This window comes from Syzygium oleosum, unplaced genomic scaffold (assembly GCF_021117445.2).
Source record: "Syzygium oleosum isolate NSW1041296 unplaced genomic scaffold, Sole_v2.1 Sole_v2.32, whole genome shotgun sequence".
In the NCBI taxonomy this organism is placed as follows: domain Eukaryota; kingdom Viridiplantae; phylum Streptophyta; class Magnoliopsida; order Myrtales; family Myrtaceae; genus Syzygium; species Syzygium oleosum.
Window position 1 is genome coordinate 3,378,344 of NW_026607516.1, and position 18,310 is coordinate 3,396,653.

An 18,310-nucleotide genomic window follows, 5' to 3' on the forward strand; every position below is an offset into this window, starting at 1 on the left:
TAAGAGATGAAGAATCTGGAAATGTTTGTTTCCCACTATTTTGTTGCCGCGTCCCACTGCTATCAGTGGGTTTGAGAATTTTATGTTGAATGCACTGAGCACCATCATGGAGGTCGACAATTGCACTCTACGTTAAGGTGGACAAAAGATGTCAAGTGCGTAACTCGGGGCGCTTGCCAAAAAAAAAAAAAAAAAAAAAAACAAAAAGAACTATATAATTGTACTTTGGGCAGCATTACACGGGAATAGTTACATTCGAAGGAGAAGAGTGTCATTTTCAAAAGACAAAATCCCCAAAGAACAACATCAATCAGAACTCTACAAGTTCACATTCAAAAACTGTGGCCTGTTTTTGAATCTTCATTGCAGCTGAAATACCCCGCAACACAGCATAAATTTCACTCGATTTTACATGCGACTTATCTTCGACTATAAACTTGTGGATTTCTCCTCCCTCTTGAACGATACTATATCCGGCTGCCTTCGTTATATTTTCACCCTTCATCATCTTCCTTAACTTTGAGACTCCATCCCATCGGCCTACCGATGCATATATGTTAGATAGGATGACATAATTTCCTGGGTTCCATGGCTCGAGCTCGATGAGGGACTCTGCTGCCTCCTCGGCAAATTCAACGTTGCCATGGAAACTGCAGGCTCCTAAAAGAGCACCCCATATCACAGAATCCGGCTTCATAGGCATACTTCGGATAAGATCACGAGCTTCTTGCAACTTGCCAGCACGACCTAGAAGATCAACCATGCAACCGTAGTGCTCCAGTTTCGGAGAAATCCCATAATCGCTTCCCATCGACTTAAACAGCCGTCTGCCTTCTGCGACCAAGCCTCCATGGGTGCATGACAGGAGAAGTCCCACAAATGTGATGTCATCTGGAATGGTTCCTTCACTCTAGTGCCACAATAAATTTGGGGACAGCAAACGTATTAACAGGAAGTCCGGACCTCAATACCCCTCATGAAAACAGAAGAAAATAGTGCGGAGGGCAAAACTTACCAGCATCTGGTCATAGAGCTCAAGAACCTCACTGCACTTTCCGTGGGAAGCCAAGCCAGTGATCATGGTATTCCAGGAGCACAAGCCCCTTCTGCTTCCAATCTCATCGAACACCCGCCTCGCAGCATCAATTTTACCGCATTTCGCGTACATTTCCAATAAAGCATTACATACATACATGTTCTTGAAAAAACCATTTCCCCTCGCATATGTTTCGATCCTTTCCCCAATCTCCAGAGCGCCAAGATTCGCGCAAGCTGGGAGAACACTAGCTACGGTAACTTCATTCGGTCTAAAGCCTCCCTCTTCCATCTCCAGAAACATCTTCAGGGCATCCGCACTGTGCCCGTTTTGGGAGTAACCCGATATGATGGACGTCCACGAGATGACATTCTTACAGGGCATCGTCCTGAACAACTGCAAAGCTTCCACCATGTACCCACGTCTTGCGTAGCCGGAAACGATGGAGTTCCAGATTGGCGTATCTCTCATGGGCGTTTCGTCGAACACCTGACGAGCCGATCCCAGTTCGCCGAGCTTAGCATACATGTCGATCAAAGCCGTCAGTGCGAAGACATCGAAGTCGAAACCGGACCTGAGGAAATGGGTATGGAGCATCATGCCAGGGAGAGGCGAGGAAAGGGAAGCGGAGGCGGCGAAGAGGAAAGTGAAAGAGTGCTGGTTGGGAGGACAGCCGCGGAGGCACATTCGGGAGTAGAGGCGGAGGCATGGGAGGGGTTGGCGGATAGAGGAGTAGGCCTGGATGACCTTGTTGAAGAGGAAGAGGGTTGGGCTGGGAGTGTGGTCCACGAGGCGGTGGGCGTAGGAGATGTTTGGGATCTCAAGGAGATCGGCGATGAGAAGTTTGATGTTGTCTATGCCGTTCCGGAGCATGTAGGCATGGATTTGTCTCAATCGGTTCATAGGAGTTCGTTAATACAATCACCCAAGAGAGACCATGGGAACTTGTGGAACAGCTATATAGTTAATCACAAGCTCCGCATCGCACAATCAGGTTTAGGGAATTCGTGGAAAAATTCTTTTATACCCTATATCTTGTTCAGCGATCGAAAGGAATGCGTGCACCCATGGTTTTACTTTGGATAAGATCAATCCTGGATGTAACATAGTGTTTGCTTCGATAATTTTGTACGAAGAAATTGCTTTAGTCGCAAATAACAAAACTGCTATCCTCTCACCATGCAGACACGACAATCGCCGAAACAAAAAACTTGATCTAAATAAATCAGGTGTGTTGTCTTACAAACATTTACATCTATCAAAGGTGAGAAGACTAATGTGAGTCTCTTTATGAGTGAGCGAGCATATGATTCCTGCCGCCATAAATTTGAGGCAACCACTTCACAATGTCTTCATCAGTCATAGAGTAAGGCACCATGGCAAGTCTGGGCAATCACTCCAAATATGCAGCCCAAGAACCCCAACTGGGAACCTTTATTTCTGAATTACAATGAAATCACTCTGCAAGCTGGGTAGTCTATAGAGTCCTACAAAGCTTAACCCAGGTCCTGTCCATGTGTCCCAGTTGCAACGCAGTAACTGGAAGCAAGCAGCTTGAGCAATCAAACCTAAATTTTCTTCTCCTTAGCATCATGGTTTTCTCCTGCACGAAGACAAGCTGCAATCATCAGTTCAAATTCTATAGAGTTATATATACTAGAAACTTTGGCATGTCTATAGCGTACATTGCATAAGGAAGCAACGACGTCGGACAGTTGAGACGTGAATCCTGGTACTCAAATTCTTGATAGTGATCTGTATTGACTGATATCAAAAAGTAGAAATCTCCGACATCAGTCTCTCAAGATGCCCTTCTCCCTTGTCCAAATTACTGATACACTTTGCTACCAAAAACTCCCAAGAATCACTATCAAGTGCCTGACAAGAAATGGCGGTCGACAGAATCCTGGAGATTTCTTCTTCTCTTCCAATATTATAGAGACTCTCAATCAATATATGGTAAGTGGATTGATTCGGCATGCAATTTTTCTCCACCATCTCCTCGAAAACTCTTACGCCTTCGTCCACATTACCCAACTCACAGAACCCTTTGATTAACATGTTATACGAAAAAGCATTTGGAACATGCCCTTTCTCCACCATGTCATCCCAGAGTTTCCCCGCCTCGCACAGCTCGCTTCTCTCACACATTCCGGCAATAAGTGTGTTATATGTCAACACACTGGGAATAGATCCTTTCTCAAATTCGTCAAAGAGCTTCTTGGCCTCCCAAATCTTCCCTTCCTTACAGAGCCAATATATAAGCGTGCTCGATATGACATTATCTGGCATACAGTTCTTGTGCAAAAGCCTCTTCCATAGTTCACCGGCATCGTCCACCTTCCCTTGCTCGCACAAAACATCGATTACTCTACAGCAAAGCACCGAGCTCGGCACATACTTCTTCTCGAGCATATCCTCGAGCAAGTTGCGCGCTTCGCCGGACTTCTTCTCCTTGCAGTAGGCTTCGATCATAACCCCATAAGTCACATCGTTGGGCTCAACTCCATTTTCCTCCATATCATCCATAACCTTAATGGCATCGACCAACCTCCCCAACTTACAATACCCATCCATCAAAATGGTGTAGGTAGTGGCATCCGGCAGCCACCCCCGGTCCAGAATCTCGGAGAACACCCTCTTAGCACCTACCATATCTCCGCGAGACACATACCCACCCAGAATGGTGGTGTAAGTGACCACATTAGGAATCATACCCATGGAGGGCATTTCGTCTAACACCTTGAGCGCGCCCTCCACATCGTTCTTCCTGCAGAGCGCCTTGAGAATAATGTTGCAGGTGAACACGTTGGGGACGACCCCGAATTTGGTCTTGGAGTTCTTGAAAATCGTGTGGACCAGATCGAAGCGCTTGTTTTGGACCAGAGCGTTGAGCAGAGTGTTCAAAGATCTGACGGAACGCTGGACGCCAAAACCGTCGATGCCCAAGAACGTGCGGAGGGCCAATCTGGGCTTGCCCGCGAGGCCGTAACTGCGGATGACGAAGACGAAGACGTTCTCGCCGCAGGGGACGCGGGAGGCTCGGAGGCGAGAGAGAAGAGATTCCATGGGCTCGAAGGCGCGGGCGCGAGAGAGGCGTTGGATGATGGAGAGATAGGTGTCGTAATTGTGGGAGAAGCCCGGGTGGTATTTGCCAGCATGATCGAAGATTTGGAGGGCGAGGTCGAGGTTCTGCTGGCGGGTGATCATGGACACCAGGCGCTTCGGGTAGAGGCGCTTCGGCCAGGGCCTGATGGGTGGAGTCACCTTGTAGGAGTCGAGATCGAGGGCGGCGGAGGCGCTGCTGAGCTCGGCGGAGGGCAGCGAATGGATGGCCAGGACGGAGGAACGGGCGACGGCGGCGCGACTGCCACTGGGGTGGCCGTGGCGGGTGCATCTCCACATTTCAATCGAGCGGGGGTCGCGAGCAGGCGTGGCGTGGCTGCAAATGATTAATTTGGACAGTATAAGAAGATACGACGGTCGCTAACCGCACGCGTTCGAATCAGTAGCATCAGCTTCTGACAAATCCATGATAAAACCTAGGCTGTAGAATGTGATTAAGCGTGCCATTTTGATTGATTCTTAGATAGTTGATGAGGTAATTGTCCCCAAAATGCGTGCAGCCATAATCGATTCAAATACCAGAATACGAGGTTGTGAAGGGAAGTGCCAAACCCACGCAAATAGTCAACATATACCATTACATGGCAACAGAAACTGACGTATTACATTGGCGACATCGACCCTTTTGCAACGCTGCTCCTGATCCACTCATCATGTCGCAGTAGATCCTCTTGAATTCCTCTAACATCTCACCGACCATTTCGACATGGTCTTTGCGTATGAACATCTTCGACAAGGCAATCAAATGCCTGTGAAACCCCCCTTTGCTTGGATATTTCATTTGAGTATCTCTTCTTTATCGGCGTGGCTCACGAAAGGGTTGCTAAAGATTTCTTCAATCTGCACGGAGCGGAGTAACAGGGAAAGTTTGTGGACATTAGACTCGACTTGTCCGAGGGAGTGGTCGCATTGAGCCGTGTCTATGAGAGCTGCGGCATAGCCAGTCGCGGCTTTTCTAGTGGACCGTGGCAGGAGATAATGTGTGATTGTCGGTGATGCCGCTAATGCTGTAAAGGGAATTAGAGCGTGAGGAAGAGTGAAGGGACGAAGAAGAGAGAAAATTAGGGGCAGTTGTGGTGGTGGGGGGTCGGTGGTAGATGAAGTGAAGGTGATGAGAGGAGGAGGGTGGATGGAGGGAGGTGGGGAGCTTGTTGGGGTGGAGGGTGGACGAGACGCAGCTCCACAATGTCTCCATGTGGAAACTCAGGAAGGGAGAACTGAGAGCAAAGGATGCAAATTAAGAGGATACAGGCTTTGAGGAAAATGCAAAAGCAGCGCGCTTTGAGAAGCAATTTTGGGAAAAATGCTTTTGGATTACATATTTAAGCTTTTTAATTTTTAATTTGTTTAAATTTTTTTAAAAAAATGACCGCAATTTATACAATTTGAATGTTAACTTATTAACAGATTTATAAATGTAAGAAAATCACATTTCTTTTCTGGCTAAAAAGATCAAATTCGACAAATATGACAATGTATTAAAAAATTCAACACGTTTTGAGGTGCCAAGATGCATTGTGGCAATCAACTATATTGCTCAATCTTTACACAGAAAACACCTGTGACTATCAGCAATCTCATGACCCAATGTTGCAGTTTTTTCAATCTCAGTTGTAGCCAACACACGAACCACGCTAAAGTTTTTTCCATTCTTAAGCTGCAACACCGGTCATATTTCACAACGATCTCAAGGAGCATATATGCATCCTTAAAATCAACTCAAAGTTACACAGCAAACATCACTCATTAACTGCAAATAGAAATTGATTCTGCAGCAAACTGACATTTCATTGATTAACATGAACTGATTACGTCAAGGGCCAAGAAACAAAAATTGTACAGCTAAAATGATCCTCCCGTCTATTTTGGAATCTCACAAAAGAGTCTATGGCCGGGCAACTACTCCCTCAGCTTGGCGTGACAGAACTTGATCCTACGACTGGCAGTGCAGTGAAGTCCATTGTTGCCATGGCTTCCAACTCTTGAAAGTGAGGCCTCAGCAGACCAACTGCTTCCTTGATCTTCGATTGCTACAGAACACATATATAATTAGATGCTGGACGAACGAGCACTAAGTTTGTGCTACCGCTAGTTACTTTGTTAAAAAACAAAGGGCAGGGAAAGATTGTACAACAAACCTCTGTACAAAGCTATAGGCAGGGAATCCAGACCCAACTACTTATCACAATCAATTATAGCATTCAAACAACTGACTCATTCGCATTATTCACTTCAAGAAGCTGTTGTTTCAACGTAAGAACCTAAAACACTCATCATATCCATTTCTGCTGTGTAAAACTAACAAATGATTTCCTCCACCTACTCATCGCTCTCTCCCTGCCGCCACCAACACAAACTATAATCCATAACTCATCATCACTAGCCTTCCATCACCAGCCTCAGTAAAGCCAGAAAATTTATTCGCCCTTTCCTTCATAGTTAATGCTTCCACAATCTATCATCACAGATAGGTCCACTTCACCCACAAGCTAGATTAAAATATTCCACAATCCTGATGCTACAGTCATGTCGATATATGCCCTCTTTAGTTCTTGCCCTCTTCGCTCAGAGAATAATGTCAGAGTACCAACATCAACATGGGATCAAAATAAACCATGAACGAATGAAGCACCTGTACCTTCCCTCCTGAACCAATGCCATTATTTAACTTTTCTTTTGTTTCTCTGACTCACACTCACATCTATACAAACATCAAAACCACCAAGTTGCTACGACACCGAAACTGCCAGACCCAATCAAAAGCACCAAAATCATATTTGCTCTTAAACTGACAGAATACACAATTAGTTGAACAGCGAACAAGCTCCAACATCCTAGTCCAACATCCCAGTCCAACATCCCCATCAGACTAAATACGCAAAATCATATTTGTTTCAGGGTCCAGATTTATGAACAGAGAACAAGCTCTATGATTTATTGACAGAGAACAAGTCCCCCGGTGCATTATGTGGTTGAGTTTCATGTTGTGAGGGAGTTTTGTCATCTTGTACCATAAATTGGACTCTTTCGTTAGAACCACCAAAAAATGCCTTAAAGTCAACTACAAGATAGGACCATAATATGGAGTTTACTAGATGCCTCCATGTCAAAAATTTAATGACAGACCCAATTCTAAAAAAGATAAAATTGTACACTAAGTGACAATGGACCCTTTTAACACGTTTACTAATCACATCACATCATGTCATTGAAATAATAAAAGAATCATGGACTCGACAAATTACAATATACACTACATGTTGCAATGCAATTTATGGTGCTTATAAATCTTTGAAAACGTGAGAGGAACATATACTGGGATATGCACAAAAGTGTAGGAGGATCTACTCGTGTATACCGCACGGTAATGGTGTCAAGGACGTACAATTCACTTCACGAATCACAACCTACATTATGAAATGCAAGCCACGGCTCGGTTTCTGGAGCTGGGGCTGTACTGATGACTCTGTCTGTGGAGTTGTTGATAGCAACTTCTGTCCAAATTTGGCGAGCCTCGCTCCATCCGGAAATAACACTTTCCATGCAAGCAAGGAACATCAGTATATACATTTACTGCCGTTTTCTTGAACGTAATGGTTCTCTCTCACTTAAAATTTTTAATGTACTATTTCCAGTTTTCAAGAAGTAGATGTCCAAATCTGTAGCGAAGGTATGTTGTTGACTCCTTTACAATCGCAAAAGGAGTACATTGGATTATCCAAATGGATTTCTGACCGGTAGGTTCCGAGTGGAACCTAAAACAAGTCTTTATGTTTTTCTATGGTGGTCATTAGATGTGATGATTCACAGCAATAGTTCAATTAATAATACAAGTGAAACTTGGATAGACTCTGGAACTGACCCTGGAACTTGTGACAGGGTAGATTCCAGGTTTCAGAGTATGCAGGGTAACTTTCATGTTTCAAAAACTTGGGAACCGGTTCCGACAAGTAGGTTCTAGGTGGAACCTAGACCGACCCTAGAACCGCTCATCCCCAGTCATATTCCAATGAGGTCAATTAGTTGTACCTAACGCCCATCATTCTCACATTACTTATATGGTCAGTCGTGCCTTGTGAATTACAATTACTGCTCCTCACAGGGTCTTAAGAATGGCATTCTTGAAACTGGTTTGTGTATTGAAAATCAGGAAAAGGCATTGGAAGTTGTTGGATGATCAAAAGGTTGAAATAAAGCAATCTTTGGTGGAGTTGGGAGGCAATTCCTTTTGGTTAAAGTTACTCTGATAAATGAATGCAACACTGTTACAATATTTTCACAATGACGCACATTTCTTAGTCCTTGTGGTCTTGTCAATTATCAGTGACCTACAACAACTTAATTTGGAAAGTAAAAAGAATAGAAATCCATTTTTTTTTGTCATATAATGAATCTCTCATCATATTTATCATTTTTGCCTCTAAAGGTTAGAAATGTGATAATTAAGTTAGGATGAAAGTCATTGCTCATTTAGCGGTTGCTTTTCACTATTGCCTGGGGTGCAATTGTTCATTTTACCTAGCAATTTCAGTTGTGAGTACAAGTCATTCTATTGATGGAAAAACATTTGATACCCATAAATGATAGATCCTCATTAGTTCAAAAAAAAAAAAAAAAACTAAAACTCGTAGATGCCAGATAACACGCACCTTCAGAACTCAGAGCAAAGACTGCTCCTCCACACCCAGCATTTTTTAAAGAGGTAATACTCATTCTAAATGATCAGAGGGTGAGAAGAACCTCAAAAAACTGCACATGATTGTGTGCACTGTCAGGATAGCAATCATCATATGGAAGACAAGCATACAAACATGAACAGGATGAGAAGATATCTCATTATGAAGGTGCTGAATATGCTTGTATCCTACAAAGAACTGGCAAAGGCATCATGTCCTAATAACTTCTTACCTAAGAATTTTCGCTCACATGCCAAAGATGCAATACTGGTCAGCAATTCCCGTTGTTTGTCTTGAGACTCTTCAAATATCATGAGTATTCACATCAATGTCGATATAACAGCGTTCCAGAGCCAAAAGATAAAACCACAATGTACTAAAAAATGCAAGATAAAAAAATGAATACTATGCCAGTGATGGATGCTGTAGCATTAAAAAGATGAGTTAGTTCCATAGTTTCATTTACAGATACCTGAGATGCAGCAGAGTGATCGGGTGCACTCTTTGGATCAGCCCATGTGACAGTAGGGGGACTGCCATCCAGCTTGAAAATAGAACTTGCCACTTTTTGCCTTGAACAGTCAGCACATATGTTGTTGCAGTGCAAAATGAAAGCAAATCCACGATTAAAGTCCAGAATTTTGAGGATGCTGTTCTCGATAAGAGAAGACAAAACAGCATAAGCTTTAACATTCACATGACTATAGTTGAATGTCAACTACATAACAAGACCCAGTAAATGGTTGGTGAAATAACACAAGTTCAGATTGCACGTACCGTCAGCTAGTGAAGTGATTATTCTAGCAAAACAGAGATGATTGAATCGCCATTCATCGAGCAGACATCTAACCAAACATCTGAGAGGACAGAGTACTGAAAGCACAATGATGAAGCTACTAATGAATGACCAGATCTCAGAATATTCTCAGACGATATCTTTTTTCTTCTTCAAATTCAACAAGATCAGCTCAAGATAGCCATATCTCCCAAAAAAGGAAACTCCAACAACAACGGTTAAACCAAATCCACTAAAACAACTCTTGAAAGCTCTAGATTCTTGATGCCTCACAGCCGAGATAGGGTGAAACGAGAGTTTCCACATAGATAGCAAGTTTGGCCCTCTCGATGGGAGAATCCTTATAAGTACCATCCTCTGGATTGAACAGAATAGTGCCAAAAAAATCGACTTGGAAAATGATTTTTCCACTCCTTGTAAAAGCGATAGGGATCCGCAAATAAGCACCGGGTATGCCTTTAGTCGAAAAGCTGAACAATTTGGTCCATGGTCCTCCTCTCCCATGCTCATCTGTTATCCAAGCCATGAACCAGTTGGCATTCGAAGTGTACATTAACAGATTGGCCCCGTGAATCTCAAGTCCTTGAAAAGTTATGTCCCCATTCCATTCAGGGACCGGAAGCACCTGGCAGAATTTCTCTTCCGACAAATCAAATGACATAATCACAGTCTCTCTCTTGTTTCTCCTCTCGTCAATCCCGCACCAGTGTAAGGCCCCCTTCCAATAAACTCCTTGGTGATCACGGGCGAGGCGGCTTTCTTGCTGGACTTGTATCCTTCTCCAAGAACCAGACTTGAGCGAAAATATCTCCACCTGACATATTTTAGAACCATCTACCACTTTATAGTCACCCTCACCTACTACCACTTTATAGTCATCAGATGCAGGGTCGTATCCGAATCCATTAAAGAACTCCCCTTCTTGAAAAAGATCAGAAATGGGGATTTTCCTTAACTGCTCGGTGGTCGGGTTGTACAGGATAAATCCGCCGATGACAGCTAAACAGACCAAACCATCGCAGGACCCCACAAGGATGGGATCCCATGTACGATCGTCAATTCTTGGATTACGAAACTTTATCATCGACCGACCGCCGTCCAACGCTTCGTAGTCCAGGGTCTCGATGGGATAAGTCTTGAGGATTCTCTGGCTAGAAATAATATCTCCTGCCTTTAGCCTTTGCAGATGCCACTTGGCGAAGCCTGAGTCGGAAATTAGAGACCGCCATCCTTTACAGACGCATTTGAATCGCATCAAGGACTTGACCGGTAGCCTCGATAACAACTCGATGATGATATCCTCGGGTAAACTTTTGGAGGAGGGTGGTCTGCTATGGCTAATTCCAGGCCGAGGTGGGACTCCACGCCGAGGATGAGGTTCAGGCTCTGACCGCTTGATCGCCGATCTCGGCGTTGCCATTGACAGCGACGAGGGTGACGATGAGGGTGGTCGGCGACGGCTACTCGCTGGCCAAGATGGGGATTGCGAGGGAGGACGCCGAGGATGAGGATTAGGCTCCGGCCGCTTGACCATCGACAGCGACGAGGGTGACGAGGAGGGTGGTTGGCGACGGCTACTCACAGGACGAGATGGGGATTGCGAGGGTGGACGCCAAGGAAGACGAGGTTCAGGCCGGTTGATCGCCGATCTCGGCTTTGTCATTGTCGGCGTCGATTGTGACGAGGAGGGTGTTCGGCGACGGCTACTCGCAGGCCGAGATGGGGCTCGCGAGGGAGGACGTGAATGAGGACGAGGTTCAGGCTCCGGCCGCTTGATCGCCGATCTCGGCGTTGCCATCGTCAACGACAGCGACGAGGGTGAGAGGATGGTGGTGGTCGATTGGATTTTGACGAGTACAGAAGGAGGGCTTTTGGGGTTTCAAAAACAAGGGTAAAGTTAGAACTGCAGCAGCAACCCCTTTTCCTTTTCAAAAAGTCATACATACATATATATATATATATATATATATATATATATATATATATATATATATATATATATAGCCTAATTCCAAAAAAAACCCCAAACTTTACGCTTTGTCCCAATGATACCTTGAACCTTTTTTTGTCTCAAGAAAAACCTCAAACTTTTCTCCGAGTCCCAAATCTACCACTCTAGTTTATAGCTCGTCCAATTAACGTCGGAAAAAAAAAAAAAAAAACAGAACCAGGCAGGTGCACGGCGTGGCCAAGCCTTCAACGGTGGCCGCCGCCACGGCCGCCGGGAAGGAGCGGCGGCCCTCGCACAGGCCTTCCCGAAGGCCGGCGACCCTCTCCCGGCCCGGGCGAGTCGCCGCGAGGCTGCGGCCCCCGATCGGGGCGAGGTCGCGCCCTCCCGGATCGGGGCCGGACCCTCGCCGGCGACTCGCCCGGGCGGCGAGGGTCGCCGGCCTCGGGAAGGCCCAGGGCGAGGCCTAGCCCAGTGGGCGACCCGGGCGAGGCCTCGCCTTGTGTCGGCGGCCTCGCTGGGCCTTCCGAAGGCGGCGACCCTCGCCGCCCAGGGCGAGTCGCCGCGAGGGTCGCCGGCCTTCGGGAAGGCCTAGGTGAGGGCCGCCGCTCCTTCCCGGCGGCTGTGGCGGCGGCCACCGGTGAAGGTTTGGTCGCGCCGCAACTGCTGGTTCTGTTTTTTTTTTTTTTTCTGACGTTAATTGGATGGAGTTATAACGGTAGGGTAGATTTGGGACTCGGAGAAAAGTTTGAAGTTTTTTTTTAGACAAAAAAAAAGTTCAGGGTATAATTCGGACAAAGTGTAAAGTTTGAGATTTTTTTTGGAATTAGGCCCATATATATATACGTATGTATGTATGTATGTATGTATGTATGCCAAAAAGTTTTACAAAAGGACCGTTTTTGCATTTGGCAAATAACCGAAACATGTGCAGTTCTATGATTTCCTCATATGTTGGGGAGGTAATTTCCATTCTCTTGACTGCTGCATTGGGTGTACTACTTTGATGGATGGGTATTGTGAGTTGGGAGCTTTTTCAGACAGTTCCAACATTATTAATTCGAACCCAAGAATTGTTTAGGAAATTAAGGCGATTATCTTGTTGACTAAAGCAATTTCTTTATACAAAATTATCGAAGCAAGCACTATGTTGCGTCCAGAATTGATCTTGTTCAAAGTAAAACTATGGGCGTGTATCACAGATCGATTGCCAAGTTATCAACCCGAAAAGATAGAAACCATCGGATCAGTGAGTGGGACTTGATCTTCGCCATTGGATCGTGAGACGGAGAATCGATATCCACCGAGATGTATCTTTTATTATCAGATTGTTTGAGATGAGGATTGACTCTGGGTGGGAGTGACTATCCCCCCATTAGATTGGTAGGTGGGATTAACTTATGAGCAATCAACTTTACCGTTAAATAAGAGATAGATTAGTAGTTGTAATTAGAGGGGCTCTCGTATAAATAAGGGAGCTTTTGTGTTAATCGGGGAAAGCATGGGTGATCCTTGTGTCGTTTCAATCCAATAAAAGTCTTTTATCATCATTTTATTTAATTTTTGAATTAGAACGGAAGCTGTTAGTTTTTTCCCAGGGGTGGGAACATGAATGAACCAAATTGTTTACTGAATAGGCAAAATGTTTTTAATCAAGAGCAAATCAAGAGGATCCGATCAAGGCCTAGCAAAGAGTGGCTCCAAATGACGGTGCTAGGCAAAGCTTGTTATTAGCTATATATAGAGCTGCTCCGCAAGTCTTTTTTTTTTTTGGTCGAACTGTTCCGCAAGTTCCCATGGTCTCTTTTGGGTGGATTTGTATTATCACGCGATCATTAACGACATCCTATGAACAACAAATCCATGCCTACACGCTCCGGAACGGCATAGACAACACCAAACTTCTCATCGCCGATCTCCTTGAGATCCCAAACATCTCCTACGCCCACCGCCTCTTGGACCACACTCCCAACCCAACCCTCTTCCTCTTCAACAAGGTCATCCAGGCCTACTCCTCTCTCCGCCAACCCCTCCCATGCCTCCGCCTCTACTCCCGAATGTGCCTCCGCGGCTGTCCTCCCAACCAGCACTCTTTCACTTTCCTCTTCGCCGCCTCCGCTTCCCTTTCCTCGCCTCTCCCTGGCATGATGCTCCATACCCATTTCCTCAGGTCTTGGTTTCGACTTCGATGTCTTCGCACTGACGGCTTTGATCGACATGTATGCTAAAAGCTCGGCGAGCTGGGATCGGCTCGCCAGGTGTTCGACGAAACGCCCTTAAGAGATACGCCCATCTGGAACTCCATCGTTTCCGGCTACGCAAGACGTGGGTACATGGTGGAAGCCTTGCAGTTGTTCAGGTCGATGCCCTGTAAGAATGTCATCTCGTGGACGTCCATCATATCGGGTTACTCCCAAAACGGGCACAGTGCGGATGCCCTGAAGATGTTTCTGGAGATGGAAGAGGGAGGCTTTAGACCGAATGAAGTTACCGTAGCTAGTGTTCTCCCTGCTTGCGCGAATCTTGGCGCTCTGGAGATTGGGGAAAGGATCGAAACATATGCGAGGGGAAATGGTTTTTTCAAGAACATTTATGTATGTAATGCTTTATTGGCAATGTACGCGAAATGCGGTAAAATTGATGCTGCGAGGCGGGTGTTCGATGAGATTGGAAGCAGAAGGGGCTTGTGCTCCTGGAATACCATGATCACTGGCTTGGCTTCCCACGGAAAGTGCAGTGAGGTTCTTGAGCTCTATGACCAGATGCTGGTAAGTTTTGCCCTCCGCACTATTTTCTTCTGTTTTCATGAGGGGTATTGAGGTCCAGATTTCCTGTTAATACGTTTGCTGTCCCTAAATTTATTGTGGCACTAGAGTGAAGGAGCCATACCAGATGACATCACATTTGTGGGACTTCTCCTGTCATGCACCCATGGAGGCTTGGTTGCAGAAGGCAGACGGCTGTTTAAGTCGATGGGAAGCGATTATGGGATTTCTCCGAAACTGGAGCACTACGGTTGCATGGTCGATCTTCTAGGTCGTGCTGGCAAGTTGCAAGAAGCTCGTGATCTTATCCGAAGTATGCCTATGAAGCCGGATTCTGTGATATGGGGTGCTTTTTTAGGGGCCTGCAGTTTCCATGGCAACGTTGAATTTGCCGAGGAGGCAGCAGAGTCCCTCATCGAGCTCGAGCCATGGAACCCAGGAAATTATGTCATCCTATCTAACGTTTATGCATCGGTAGGCCGATGGGATGGAGTCGCAAAATTAAAGAAGATGATGAAGGGAGAAAATATGATGAAGGCAGCCGGATATAGTATCATTCAAGAGGGAGGAGAAATCCACAAGTTTATAGTCGAAGATAAGTCACATGTAAAATAGAGTGAAATTTATGCTATGTTGCGGGTATTTCAGCTGCAATGAAGATTCGAAAACAGGCCACAGGTTTTGAATGTGAACTTCAAGAGTTCTGATTGATGTTGTTCTTTGGGGATTTTGTCTTTTGAAAAAGAACCCTTTGAATGTCATTATTCCGGGTAATGCTGCCCAAAGTACAATTATATAGTGCTTTTTGTTTATGTTTTTTGGTAAGCGCCCCAAGGTACACAGTTGACATCTTTTGTCCCCCTTAACGTAGAGTGCTCAATGCATTCAACATAAAATTCTCAAACCCACTGCTCATGCAAAGCTAGGCAAGAAGGGATACCGAGCTGCTAAAACAAAATAGTGGGAAACAAACATTTCCAGATTCTTCATCTTATTCATTAGCGGACAGATTGATCTCTTTTCACTTTTGCTGTTGTAAGAAATCAATGAATCTTAATTCACACAAGAACTGTTTAAAAAATCTCCCAAATGAGTTAGTACAATTGTTGTTTCCTCTTGAATTCCGCACGTGTTCGAATTATTAACATCAGCTTTAGACAAATTCATGATAAAATCTAGGCTGTGGAATGTGATTGAGCATGCATTTTGATTGATTATTGGATAGTTGATGAGGTAATTGTCCCCAAGCATTCATGATGTTCTAAATTGACATAATCGATTTAAATATTAAAATACAAAGTTGTGAAGGGAAGTGTCAAACCAACACAAATAGACAACATATACCATCACATGGCAAAAGAAACCGATGTCTCATCAACTGTGAATGATCTCCTTACACTGGCGGCATCGACCCTTTTCATCGCCTGCGATGATAACACTGCTCCTGATCCACCCATCATGTCACGGTAGATCCTCTTGAATTCCTCCAACACCTCACTAACCATTTCGACTTGGTTTTTGCGTACGAACATCTTCAATAGGGCAACCAGGTGCCTGTGGAACCTCGCTTTCTTCGATATTTCCTCGAGAATCTTTTCTTTGTCAGCATGGCTCGCAAAAGGGTTGCTAAAGATTTCTTTAAGCTGCACGGACCGGAGGAATAGGGACAACCTGTGGACATCGGACTCGACTTGTCCGAGGGAGTGGTTGCATTGAGCCGCATCTATGAGAGCTGCGGCATAGCCAGTCGCGGCTTTTCTGTGGACCGTGACAGGAGATGATGTGTGATTGTCAGTGATGCCGCTAATGCTGTAAAGGGAATTAGAGGGTGAGGAAGAGTGAAGGGATGAAAAAGAGAGAAAATTAGGGGCAGTTGTGGTGGTGGTGGGTGGGGGGTCGGTGGGAGATGAAGTGGAGGTGATGAGAGGAGGAGGAGGAGGAGGAGGAGGAAGGAAGGAAGGAGGGGGGGGGGAGCTTGTTCAGGTGGAGGGTGGAGGAGACGCAGCTCGACTATGTCTCCATTTGGAAACTCAGAAGGGAGAGCTGAGAGGTGAGGATGCAAATTAAGAGGATAAAGGCTACGTTTGGGAATGACTTCCCCAAGTGCCTTTGAGCGTCAAAACCTCCTTGAGCCAAATATTGAGTGTTTGGTAAAATTTTTAGAACTCACCTCTTAGAGAAAAAGTCAGCCTTGAGAAAGGCTGAGAGCCCAAGGCAGGTGGGAAGGTGCCTTGTGCTTTTCAGCTTTGTCGGCATGCAGCTCCTATGTATAAGTAAACCCTTTTAGTTGCCTTTTTGCCCTCAAATATTTATTAAAATTCCAACTTTTAGCCTTTTGTAAAATTAGAAACCCTTAGATCAACAAGCAGCTGCTCCCTCCGTCTCCCTCACTCAACGAAGACTCCCACCTCCCTTAATAATCGGCAGTTTGATAGCTTCGAATCAAGCCAGTTTTCTCCTCCAGAAGCAGCTCCGAGGGCCGATTCTGACCCTGACTTTGCCTTCCTTTTTTAGGGTTTCTTCACTGTTCTTTTCTCGCAGTCGATGATCGTGTGGGTGTCGGTGATCGGCTGCACATCTTTGCAGAGACCCGGTGGATGGGTTCTCCGCGGGGTTGGTGGACGAGACCAACGTGTTCGAGTGAAGCGTCTCCATAATTGGTCCTCCCGACACTCTATAGTGAGTTGGAATTGCTTTTGTAGGATTCGTCGAGCTCGAAGTTTTGTTCTTTTTCGTGCTCTCGATGAACCCTTTTCTTGTTTCTTTCGTGGGTCGATTCCTTTTTGATGCGGCGGCGTGAATGGTTGGTTTTTTGTTCTGAAAAAGGTGCTTATTTTCGTGGTGTTGTGTTTTGAATTGGTCTGTAAAAAATCGGATCATCTGTTTCATTGAACATGTTTGGTCGTCTCTCCTCTTCGCTCACGCTCGCCTCTCTCTGCTTCTTCGAGGAAAGAACTCTGGTCGCCTCTGTCTTCGCTCAGCAGTCGCTCGCTTCTCTCGTGGTGGCCTCTCTCTTTGCTCAAAACCTAGTTGCTCGCCTCTCTCTTCGCTCAAAATCCAATTGTTTTTTTTTTTGGTAAGGTCAAAACCCAATTGTTCGTCTCACCACGAATCCAAATTCTTTTGCTTCGATTCCTTCTCATTGTGCTTTTTTTAGTTGTGATTCTTAAGCACATCGTGATTTCGTGAATTGTTGTTTCGATGTTGTGCTTGATTGAAATATTACTACTCGAGTAATGAATTTCCGGCTGATTTGGCTTGCAGATATTGTGCGAAAGTTGGGAATTGTTATGTGGGAATGGGATGAGTCTTAATTTCTTTAATTTCTTTGATTAGCGAGGCTTGGGGGTGTCCAGGACTTTGTGTTTTGATGATTGAATTGAGTTGAGTGATTTGTTCATTTGTTTTGCTGCAGTTGGTCTCTGGCGAAATGTCAATAATTGCTTGTTTAGCGTAGAAATACGTTTTTTTTTTCTTTGTCGCAGTAGAAATACTTTGAATTACCTTCAATTTGCTGGAAAAAGAGGATTTTAGAAGGGAGGAACTGAATCCTTTGGTAATGTCTCATGAATATCTTTGTTAAGCTTACTGAAATGATGATGATGATGATATGTTCTTTTGATCGCTTCGTGTCTTGAGATTTTGCGCATTAGGATATGGAAATTAGTTGACCGGTGTTCCAATCATATATTGCTTTTTAAGTGAAATATTTTGAGTTTTAGGACCATTGATACACTGTGAAAATACTGCAAGAAGGAAGCCTTTTTACATTTGGTAGTGGAAGATTGTCGAAAAGAAATTATTTATAGTTTGATTTATTTTCTTCCAAAACATTTGTCGGGGCTCCAAGTGTAATTCTCTTCACTGATTACCTCAGGTTCTCCACTGGAACTGCATCATTTGTTGATGCTACATCAGCAGTATGAATTTTGAGTTGAGGATCTTGTGTTTCTTCAATGTTGG

General features: G+C 44.8%; 4 protein-coding genes, 1 long non-coding RNA gene and 1 pseudogene across 5 annotated transcripts; 1 reads left to right on the forward strand and 5 right to left on the reverse strand.

Moving 5' to 3' along the window:
• Positions 1-192: 192 nt before the first annotated feature.
• LOC115664785 (pentatricopeptide repeat-containing protein At5g08510) lies at positions 193-2,101 on the reverse strand. The gene is made up of 2 exons (XM_030586674.2): positions 1,016-2,101; positions 193-910 (listed from the first exon to the last, which is right to left on the reverse strand). Exons 1-2 carry the CDS (start codon positions 1,937-1,939, stop codon positions 311-313), a joined length of 1,524 nt encoding a protein of 507 aa, XP_030442534.2. The 5' UTR covers positions 1,940-2,101; the 3' UTR covers positions 193-310.
• A 136-nt stretch (positions 2,102-2,237) lies between these two features.
• Positions 2,238-4,760, reverse strand: LOC115665323 (pentatricopeptide repeat-containing protein At5g16420, mitochondrial). Its single transcript, XM_030587196.2, has 2 exons — positions 2,722-4,760; positions 2,238-2,639 (listed from the first exon to the last, which is right to left on the reverse strand). The coding sequence occupies exon 1, from the start codon at positions 4,439-4,441 to the stop codon at positions 2,807-2,809; it is 1,635 nt and encodes a 544-aa protein (XP_030443056.1). The 5' UTR covers positions 4,442-4,760; the 3' UTR covers positions 2,238-2,639; positions 2,722-2,806.
• A 1,174-nt stretch (positions 4,761-5,934) lies between these two features.
• On the reverse strand, positions 5,935-9,608 carry LOC115665321 (uncharacterized). The gene is made up of 2 exons (XR_008814820.1): positions 9,311-9,608; positions 5,935-6,192 (listed from the first exon to the last, which is right to left on the reverse strand). It is a non-coding gene; the product is annotated as an uncharacterized LOC115665321 (long non-coding RNA).
• A 152-nt stretch (positions 9,609-9,760) lies between these two features.
• Positions 9,761-11,548, reverse strand: LOC130134443 (putative F-box protein At3g16210). Its single transcript, XM_056304636.1, has one exon. It carries the CDS (start codon positions 11,430-11,432, stop codon positions 9,888-9,890), a length of 1,545 nt encoding a protein of 514 aa, XP_056160611.1. The 5' UTR covers positions 11,433-11,548; the 3' UTR covers positions 9,761-9,887.
• A 1,783-nt stretch (positions 11,549-13,331) lies between these two features.
• On the forward strand, positions 13,332-15,159 carry LOC130135394 (pentatricopeptide repeat-containing protein At5g08510-like; annotated as a pseudogene).
• Positions 15,160-15,604: 445 nt separating this feature from the next.
• On the reverse strand, positions 15,605-16,384 carry LOC130135405 (ATP synthase delta chain, chloroplastic). The gene is given in 2 exon segments (XM_056304511.1): positions 15,605-16,290; positions 16,292-16,384. Coding segments are annotated over 2 exon segments (675 nt in total). The 5' UTR covers positions 16,370-16,384; the 3' UTR covers positions 15,605-15,693.
• Between the last annotated feature and the right edge of the window lie 1,926 nt (positions 16,385-18,310).

Coding starts and splice junctions, on each gene's coding strand:
- LOC115664785 (XM_030586674.2), bottom strand. CDS start 1,939: ATGAACCGATTGAGACAAATCCATGCCTACATGCTCCGGAACGGCATA. Junction 911..1,015: donor AGCTCTATGACCAGATGCTG/GTAAGTTTTGCC, acceptor TTGTGGCACTAG/AGTGAAGGAACCATTCCAGA.
- LOC115665323 (XM_030587196.2), bottom strand. CDS start 4,441: ATGTGGAGATGCACCCGCCACGGCCACCCCAGTGGCAGTCGCGCCGCC.
- LOC130134443 (XM_056304636.1), bottom strand. CDS start 11,432: ATGGCAACGCCGAGATCGGCGATCAAGCGGCCGGAGCCTGAACCTCGT.